At 41.6% G+C, this 10273-nt stretch overlaps 1 protein-coding gene across 5 annotated transcripts; it reads right to left on the minus strand.

Moving 5' to 3' along the window:
- Positions 1-513: 513 nt before the first annotated feature.
- On the minus strand, positions 514-6302 carry LOC147462537 (glutamate receptor 3.1-like). Of its 5 annotated transcripts, none has more exons than XM_086484298.1 (6): positions 5878-6302; positions 3419-4791; positions 3061-3341; positions 2076-2107; positions 1572-2002; positions 514-1065 (listed from the first exon to the last, which is right to left on the minus strand). In XM_086484298.1, the coding sequence occupies exons 1-6, from the start codon at positions 6167-6169 to the stop codon at positions 787-789; spliced, it is 2688 nt and encodes an 895-aa protein (XP_086340424.1). In that variant the 5' UTR covers positions 6170-6302; the 3' UTR covers positions 514-786. The 5 variants fall into 5 exon arrangements, with proteins under 5 accessions (XP_086340424.1, XP_086340433.1, XP_086340421.1 ...); XM_086484307.1 differs by having other exon boundaries at positions 1596-2002; positions 3419-4794; XM_086484295.1 differs by having other exon boundaries at positions 3419-4794.
- Positions 6303-10273: the final 3971 nt, after the last annotated feature.

Raw genomic sequence — 10273 nt, forward strand, 5'->3', positions numbered from 1 at the left:
TGTAGGCCAGAGCCTCTACCCACGAGATGCCACAAATTCACACTATTTTGGATTTTGTAGATTGTCACTACTTATATACATGTACACTTTTATATGATCATGTCCATGGCTATTGGCATGGTCTTTGATGGGTTTGTCCATGGCTTGTTTCGTGTAAGCATTTTGGCTCTGTTATGGTAATGGATATGGACCTTATTTCAACGATATTTAGCATCATGGTTATGGTTCTTGATCATAAGATGCCACAGATTTAGAATATATATGTACTAATTAGGTTTTGTAGATTGTCACTTTTTATATACATGTACACTTTTATATGAACATGTCTATGGCTATTGGCATGGTTTTTAATGGGTTTGTCTGTGGTTTGTTCCATATATGGTGTGAAAGATGCTTCTTCTTTGGAAAATCAGTGAGAATTGTAGGCACTACATTTTCTCCACAATGTTTTCTAACCACACTATACGAAATAATAAACAAACTATAGCAAACTATAGCTATAACACCAAAAGGTGAGGAAATTATAGTCTTAACATAAGCTTCCTCAATGAGACCATGCCTAGGAGCCTCCTAGGGGCTAAAACTTGCTAGAGATGATTGTAGTGAGATCATTCAAATAGTATGAACCAATGCTCCTCCTGCGGAAAGTCATCGAGTATTTGCATGCACTAACAATATAAACTCTGGTGAAATTTTCCAAAATCTTAACATCAAGAATGGTGAAATATTTGTCCTAAAAGGCAAGAAACAATTTCATCTTTCTGCTGCCTTCCTCATAGCAACTTGCTATCCCCTCCTATTTTGCCTGCTGACAAACAACTCCCAAGCCTGGAGCCCAACAAAAGCCAATACCACAATTACGGCTGTTGCCCCCATGATCAGAAATAGGACCCAAAAGCTCCTGATACCAAGTTGGTTTGGCTGCTCTTGAACACTTGCTTCTGCCTCGCTGCATGGCCGCTCCTTGAACCAGTAATCATGCAGACTCGACAGTTGTCCCGTCTCCGACATCCTCAATATTTCACTCGACAAGTCCTCTGCAATGCCTGATCCTCTTGGGAATGCCTGTTTACAAAAGAAAAACCTCACATGTCATATGTGTAAGAGTGCCATGAATATATGGCATGTAGGCCTTCTCCAACGTAATTTACTTATAGGATTCAATGGCATCTCTGCCACCATGGTTTTGAAGTTTTTTTTTTTTTTTTTTTTTTTTGGGGGGGGGGGGGGGGGGGGGGGGGGGGTGGGTGTGCGTGTGTGTGTGTGAGAGAGAGAGAGAGAGCTTTAGTGATGTTTTCTAGAGGCCAGATTCGGCCTATGAAACAAAACGGCGTACATGTGTGTGTCTTCCTGGGTATCAAGCAAAAAGGAACAAAAGTGCTGAAAATAAACCTGCTACAAAACAAAAGAGACAAGACATGGGTGTGTGTGGTGTGTGTGTATGGATATGAGAAGAAGAAGAAGAAGAGAATTTTTAACGACGTGGGAAACTATCCCAAGAGACCTCAAAGATCTATCCGACAAGAGAGAGAGAGAGAGAGAGAGAGAGAGAGTATGCATAAATGATTTACATGGAATAAACTGCTGCAACTTACAAATCCCCATCCACTTTTTGTGAAAACTTGTCCTGCTATGGCATAATGCTTACAGTCTGCTGCAAGGAATAATTCAATGTAAGGGAGCTCATCGACAATGGCTGCAACACCACCTTTATGGGGGCCCAAGTCCAAAGCAACTTTGTAACTTTCAAGAGAATCGAAATCCTTTAATCGACCCGGACTTATACCCAGACCAGTAAGATACTTCTCTGCAAAGGACCCTGTTTGGAAACCAATTGGTACATTCGATCGAAGTAAACTGTCAAGCCCTTGGATTTCAGGCGTTAGCTGCTCTACCGTTAGTATTGCTGTAAGACTCGCTGTGTAGCTGGAAGTCACTATAAGCACAACGAAGAGCCATAGGATTAGCACGATACGGGCAAGAAAGCTCTTTGTCTCCTCCCCTGCATCATTACCACCTTGATTAGATTCACCCCAAAAAACAACATATTTAAAATTGAGGTTCATATGTTTTACTGTGAGCTGTGAACAAGGTTGAAAACATGAACCTGCCAAAGAAAATAAAATAAATTTGTAAAATTGGATTAATGTATGAAAACAACACAGACGTGCAACGTTCATAACACCTTGGATCGACACTATCAGAATATGCAACACACTTAGAATGCCCTGCCTAAGGTCAAAATGTAGAGAGGAAGGAAAGACAGAAAGAGAGATGACTACCTTAACATAAACTTCTTTTTGCAGGAAAAAACAAACTCAATAAACAGATCGAACTTCACACCTAATTAAAATGTGAATAAGCAGAAATTCTCAATGATCAATGATAATAGAAATTCTATAAACACTCAGTGAAGGACTTTCCCTTGTAAGCTTCATTCATTTTAAAGTGGCAAGAATGAATGGTTACATCACAAAGAGTACAGACAGACTTTCAGAGAAGGTCTGGCAAGGAATGCTTCCAAACAAGGCCAAATTGCACCTTTTTAACGACCTTTAGTCACCACGCAAAGGTAGCCCACATGGTGCTTTTGGGGAAGACCTTTTTTTTTTTTGAAATTTTCAGAGTGAAAAAAATTAAGGGTAAATATAACTAAAATTGGTCATTTTTCAGTAATTTTGTAAATTTTGATTATTTTCACATTGATTCCATTCAATTTTTGTAGGTTACTTCACTTCCTAATTTGAAGGTCATCGGTCAAGTTGTATATTGGTTTTTTGAGTGTGGAGGCCACGTGGATTCAAGGACTTCCAGCAAAGTATGGAACAGATGATCTTGACTCTATGCTGATGCCTGAGAATCAGATTGGCCATATGTGTATATTCTCATTAACAGTAAAAAAAAAAGCTTTCTTGTTCACTGATGAAATGTGGTATGCATGCCTGATCACTTTAAGTAAAAATATCAGAAACCAAGCTTTCTTGTTCCTTGTTCAAACTTTAAGCTTAGCAATCAGTTGTTAGTGAGTTACAACATCAACTTGCAGTTATGAGTACTAACCATACTACAACCCCCACTTGCTTCTTTGCAGGACCTTGGAAGTGTTGGTTTTCTTGACGCTCCAGAATCCATATAACAAACCCAATGGACATGGTAAAGCCGAGTAAGGTAAACCACATGGTGGTCGAGAAAGGACGCAGAAAAGCCCATGAATCGCCATGTTGCCTGTTCTTTTTCCTGACTAAAACTACTAGCCCTGCCTCAATGTATGGTTGTGTGAAGTCCACCAAACTCAAGCGTTCGGCTGTAACTGTTATGTCTCCAACAGCAGCATCCAATTCCTAATACCAGTGCTTTGTCAATAGCAAACGGCAAACAAATAAGAAGCAGACACTTTGAACAGAAGCCTAATACTTACGCCGATAACCATCTTATGGATGAGATCATCATAAACTGGATTCGTTTTACCGACAATCTTGCTAGCCAATGATACAAATTCATACGTTACTGCGTACTTAAGCTTTTTCACAGCAGTCTCAAAAACAGCAATACAAAAACCATTAAATCTTGTAACATTGCTGGAGTCTGTAGTCTGGCTTACAAGCTCATTAAAACCAGCCTTCTTGGGCACGCCAATTTTCAAAGGCTCACCATTTTTTGGGGGCACCCAACCTCGTGGTACTTCGGTACTGCCTCCAGGCCATGTTATGTTCAAAGAAGTTGCATTCACTCCTGTTAAGTTAGTGTTTGCAGAGGAATTCCCCAAGAGCAGAGGGGCTGATGTTGAGATGCGATTACCATGTGCCCAATACCCGACCACTGCCAAATTCCTTCCAGCCAAGTTGATGTATTCAAAACCTGCATTCTTGATGTCTCTCTCATCATCAAACTGAATCAAACCAGATGCACCCAAGAATGATGTAGCTTGTAAAGACTCTCTCAATGCAGGCCCACTTTTGAGAATTTTCATGCCTTGGAAATCGGATTTCCCAACAAAACCCTGACGCATCTTGTAAAACTCAGTAAAGGACAGATTATGCCCACGTCCTAAATGAGAAGAGATAGCATGAGCAGCTGTATAAAGAGCATCATAGGCACATAGTCCATATGTGTTGAGTTGGTTTGAGACCAAAGTTTGCATGTCCCCAGGATACTCCTCCCGCCATTGTGTCAACAGGTCCCTATATAATGGTGATTGGGGAATAAATCTGCGAGTTCCGAGCAATCCCCTAAAAGATTGTGCATCCCTTATGTCAGGGTCTGGCATGAGCAACCCACCGGCTACTAAGTCTGTTACAATCCAAACATAACCGGAGGTTAACATGCGCAAATCTTTCGCTTGAGAAAGGATCCTAAACCCCAACTTTCTCTGAGTATGTAACACAAAAACTCTGCTCTGCGTGGCATCAAGATTTGTGAGCTCTGCTCGCATTTCGGCTGGGCTCGAATCTAAGGGGATTTTGGAAACTGCTATCAAATTGCTCCCTCTAACCTGCAGAGATTGGCGTAATGCTGAAGCCCCATTGGCTCCATAATCATCATCTGTGTAGATTAAGACCACCGCTTTCCATTCAAAATTGGCAATTAACGTTGCTACAGCCTCCATCTGCATTACATCACTTGGCGAAATGCGGAAAAAGTACGAGTACTGCTGCTCTGCCAGATTTGGATCTGTTGCTCCGAATGATAAGATGGGAACTTTGGCAGCCTTTCCAATGTGTGCGATAAAATGAGCAATAACAGATGATTGGGGGCCTAAAATAAGCACCACCTCTTTCTTCATCAACTCCACTACTGCATGCACCCAAAAGACTGTATCAAAAGAAAGTTGCTCAGACTTAATGAGATGACAGCAAGCACTCAAGATTGTGCCATATGTCATGAAAGATTTGCTCAAAGCTGCTACAATTTTCCATGTAAGAGCAATTTAGCGTGCTCGGTTTAATAAAGATAGCCTTAGCACATGAAGGCTTCGGCCACCGGTGCGGCAGCATAGACGCTGGCTGCTACTGGTCGGCTGAAGGTTGGGGTTTCGAGCACATGGAGTCGGTTGCCAATGAATAGCTGCACACAATTGGTCTACACACAGATAGAGAAGGCACGAAACAGATTTATTGCACGACGTGATGAACCGTTGCTCGCTGGCTAGGGAGGGGGTTGAATTCTAACGGCTGACGGGTGCTTCTACAGCCACTAGAAAAGCTGACACATGCAACCAGCTGTTAACAAGCAGCATACACGCCCCTAGCATTGATATGGTCGGCCAGCTGAGAGCTGCTCATGTGCTCATCGCAAGAGTCCCCCTGGCCTTCAATATATACTGCCTCACCAAGTCTGCCAGACCCACACTCCTGGCACCAAGGCATAGGAAAATAGGGGAAATAAAGAGGAAACGGAATACAGGGCAATAGAAGCCAATAGGGCCCAAGGGAAAATAGGCAAATCTGGGAAAAAGCCAGCAAGAGCCTATATGGCCATTGAGAGAGCCAAAACCCAAGGCTACTGTACATGGCTAGAAATATCCCGGCATGAGAAACTACCTCACTATGGCAGGCACAGCCACAAAACAGCCCTCACTCCCCGGATGATACCAAGACCAACTGGCCGAATCCAGAGAGATCCCCAAATTCTAACACCCAGTGCTAGTAAATAAATGTCTCTGTATCAGCTGCATGAGCTGGATACTACATGCACATTAACACCCCCCCCCCCCCCCCCCCCCCCCGAGAAAAAAAAAAAAACAAACCCCGACAAGAGGAAAAAGAAAAAAACCATGTTTTTACTCTGCAAAGACACACCATGTTCTTATTCTGCAAAGACATTCTCATAAACTGGCATGATTTAATTCAAAGGTGCAACAAATATGCATAGAACTACCTGAAGCAGCCCCTTGAATGGGATCGCAGGCGCAGTCCGCAATCTCCAGCTCAAATTTAGTTCCATTGAACATGTCGTGTGCTTGGTTGACATTTAACAATGCAAGGTGAAGGGCTTTTGAGACTTCCTTGCCCAAGGTGGAGTTGGCATCAACGAGAGCCCCAATTCTCACACGAGCAGCAGGATAGGACGAAACCCCAGAGAGGGTCTCTAAAATGACAACAAAACAACAAGAAGTTGCTGTGGCGACCCAAAGCAGAGTGAAAGGCGGTACTCTTGCAGAGTCCCTCATGGATGTCAACAACCGAGAGCAAAGCTTTAGCACATGGTACACGCCGGGAAATGGGGCGACTTGCAATCTGCGCGGGAGTGAAGCGTGCAGACTCTGCAGAGTAGCTGCGGGCTACCGTCATCCTGCCTTCATAAGCATGCAAAGTTATGCACCCATTCCCTTACAACTTAAGTCACCAAGGTGCTTTGGCTCTCCTGACAGAATGAGACACCTCCGGTTATGGAACCTCAGACACCTGAGTCTTTGCTGATAGTGCAAGAAAAGTGAAAAGCTCATCTGGCTAGCCTGGGGACTATCTAACACGGGCATTGAGAGGGTGGGATCTGGGATCTACAGTGGGATGAAGGAGAGCCGTAGATCGTGGAAAAGTAATCTCGGACGCGACAAAGTAATCTCGGGTACCCGAGATAGTAACCACCTGCACCCGCGTGTTTATTGTGATGGTATGGGCCCGAGATTACTCTTATACCAAATGTGACCAAAAGCTCGACAAGATCTACGGCGCTCGATGCTCTCACCATAGATCCCATGCCCCCATGCCCATGTCATATAGTCCTGAGGTCCGGCTAGCCTCGCGGTAAAGGATTGCCTATCTACGCGAGAGGATTTGATTGATTAGGTTCTAAATTCACTCATGCAAACAAGGTGAAGTATTCAGATGGGCTTTCAAAAAACAAACAAGTGACAAAATCACAAGGCTTGCCAATAGATGAAATGAATTAAGAACATGAAAGGGAAACACAAAGCTACAAGGATGGAAGTCACTTTGATCAAGAAAGTGAATTGCAGATTACATTATAGAATGTCGGCCTCGATGAAGGATTGAAAAGTAGCAAAGTTGCATCTTCTTAGGATAAAAGTAGCCATAGAATATTGAAACATGGTTTGTTTTTGTGGAGAGGATGAGAGAAGGGAGATGAGGGGGAAAAGAGAGGGAGGGAGGTATAAGAATCATTCAGGAATCATTAGATGTGTGAATGAATGATCGAACCAAAAGCAAAACTGTGTGCCTACGATGAATGATGCAGGGGGATTTTTAATCCAAACATGATTGAGCTTTGAGTTGTACACAGTGGTTACATCATGAATTTGTTGTGTGTAGGCATGTGCCTGGAGCTTCTCCTCCAAGTAACGATATTGATTGTTTGTGGGCTCATTGTCCACATTAAAGTCTCTCATGATGACACTCATTCGTGTAGGATGGGATTGTTGTAGCAAGGTATAGAGTTGTGTGACCAATGCGGTTGAAGATGTGTTTGGTGATTTGTAGACGCATATGATTTCCCAATCAAGCTTTGATAAAGCATATCCCAAGTGGGAATGTGGAGAAGTTTTGTGACGCCTAGGAATAAAACTTTCCCACAAAGATATACACGTTAATGCAGGAAAGCAAGGACAATAATGCAAGAAAGCAAGGACAAGCAAGATGGTGAATGAAGATAATTTTCTCTTATTGACAAGCAGGAAAATGTTACTCATATCCCACGTGCAATTGTTTTTCCCTAATTAGGAAGCGAACTCCTCACTTGGAAAAGTTTATCTCTACTCAATTTTCAAGTAGAATAAAAGCTATCACAATTCAAATCGTGTATGTTTGAAGATTATAAAAGAATATTCGAAGTGGGAATGTGTTTCCCTCGTTAAGCACTTTCCCAACACTTTTTATCACTAATGAATTCCAAGTAAGATGCAATTACCCCATTTGCATAATAATCGATGGGAGAAAATAACGGACCTTATAAATCAAATGGTCAAATGCAAAATAAACAAATCCACCTTTTATGCTCTTTAAATCCATTTACAATGTGTGCACACAAAACTTCTAGGTAGTGATATTCAACACAATCACCATTTGTTGCCTTTAGCATCATTGATACTACCACAAATACTAAGCCTACAAGACTAGCATATGTGAAATCATCTAATTTACGTAAAATTATCTATTATACACAACCTTAAAGAAAGCAAAGGACTTAAACAGATACTTGCCATTACAAAAATCAACATTAACCTTACGCTTTTTCTCCATAAACACAGATTCACACCATAGTTCCCAATATAACCATGACCAACTACATAACAATGCCTTTTCAAGTCTTACATACTACTACAAGAATGTATAAACTTGAACACTATTTTTGAATTCTTGAACCTCAATGTCTTGAGATTGACACTTCTGTCAAACATTCACATGCCACATATACATTGAAAATAGCTCATTAGCTCATTGTTCTACTACTGAGACTCCCACAAGAATAACAAAGAAAGTTTTACAAGTCCCTTGTTGGGAAAGCCCATGAAATCACATCCATCAGTCTACATAGACAATAGGAGACTTACCATAATGGACTGCTTAAAATTGCTCCAAGTGCTCTTTAAAATTTAATTTTTAATAACTCAATCGTAAAAATATCTCACAGGTACAGACAATTAAGAATGAAATGCCATCTAATAACTATAAACTTTGAAAGTCATCTTTATTGAAGCAATACGTGAAGTCCTGTTAAAACAAATTGATCTCCTTGCTATGCATGACTATTGCTGCTAGCACATTGCAAATGTACTCAAGTTAGGCAAATGGCGGAAATACAAGCATGCTTGAAACCATGAAGTGCATACTATAAGAGCTCATATATAGAATGTAAACAGCACGTGACACATATTGACGATTAAGAGTTGTGAACATTACAACATCAAGAAATTTCCCATCTCAAATGTCTGTGAAGAGTTTCTCTTCTATGCTTCTAAAGCTTGCCTTGTAGCACTGGCAACTTCTGAAACAAATTCAAATACACTATCAAAGTATATATTAGAGCAAGTAACACAAATTAGTATCTACAAGACTCTGCTTGACTGACCGTATTTACAGGCATCATCCAAGAATATACCCATATGCTCCATCCTAGAATAAAAGAACAATATTCAGAACCATTTAAAGAACCAAGATAGAAAAGTAGGCCTTCAACTGCACCGTAGAAGGAAAGAACAATAGCCAAGACCAGTTATCAAACTAGGATAAAGCACATATTTAAAACATAATAAGTAACTTGAAAAACCTAATACCTGAGAGAGCATCTTGCAAGATCATGTTGAAAGGTGATACATGCGCAATGATGATAGCATAGTGACTAAACTCGTATCACACCATCTAAAATTCAATTTGTCCTTGTTGAAAGCATCTCCACTTGGTGGCAATGAGAGAGAAAATGATGCAAGTACCTCTGCATACTAATTCATGGCAATAGTCAGCAATTGAAGAGAAGCAATAAATAGGAGAAGCATGTAACTTAACTGTTCTTTAATCTCTCTCTCTCTCTCTCTCTCTCTCTCTCTCTCTCTCTCTCTCTCTCTCTCTCTCTCTCTCTCTCTCTCTCTCTCTCTCTCTCTCTCTCTCTCCACAAAATACTGAGACACAGCAATCTTACCCTCGTATTTTTATGCTTAGCATGCGAACACAGAAGGTGATATTGGCAAGGGGCCGAGGGGCGGCACCAGGGTCCATGGGGAGGGAAGGGCTTTACCATTGCACGCTCACCACACACTTCAAGAGTCACTATAAACTTTAGCACTATCTGACTTTCACATGCATCTAGCCTCCCTACATTGGTGGTGCAATGCTGAGTGTGAGGACATAGCTCAGCTAAAAAGACAAGAATGGCAGGAGATCTCAGCCCATAGGGTACATCGACTAAACTATGTTTTGCGTCGATGTAAAACCCAAGTTTACACTAGCTCAATAACCATCTGCCTAGTTCAATAACCCAAGTTGTGCATAGTCTCCCGAGCAAGGGACCTGCAACATGCCACTTTCCTAAGTCGTTGTGACCCAAAGGTAGAATTTCTCTTGAAAGTGGTAGAAGTCAATCCACAAGACTGGTAATTGTTCTGCCTCATTCCCATAGCCACTATGAGGACCACTGCCCTGCAATTTCTGCTTCCTGGTGCAAGTAGCCAAACTAAAACAAAAAAAAAGCTGTTAAGTTGAAGATACTTACTTGCCCTCATACACTTTCCCATGCCCTCCTTCGCCAATCCTGGGCCCAACAAAGAGGAGCTTTGGATCAATAAGCCACCTTTTGTCAATGCAAAAATCACGAGCAAGAC

This window comes from Adiantum capillus-veneris, chromosome 2, assembly GCF_014529385.1.
Source record: "Adiantum capillus-veneris isolate H3 chromosome 2, ASM1452938v2, whole genome shotgun sequence".
Taxonomy (NCBI): domain Eukaryota; kingdom Viridiplantae; phylum Streptophyta; class Polypodiopsida; order Polypodiales; family Pteridaceae; genus Adiantum; species Adiantum capillus-veneris.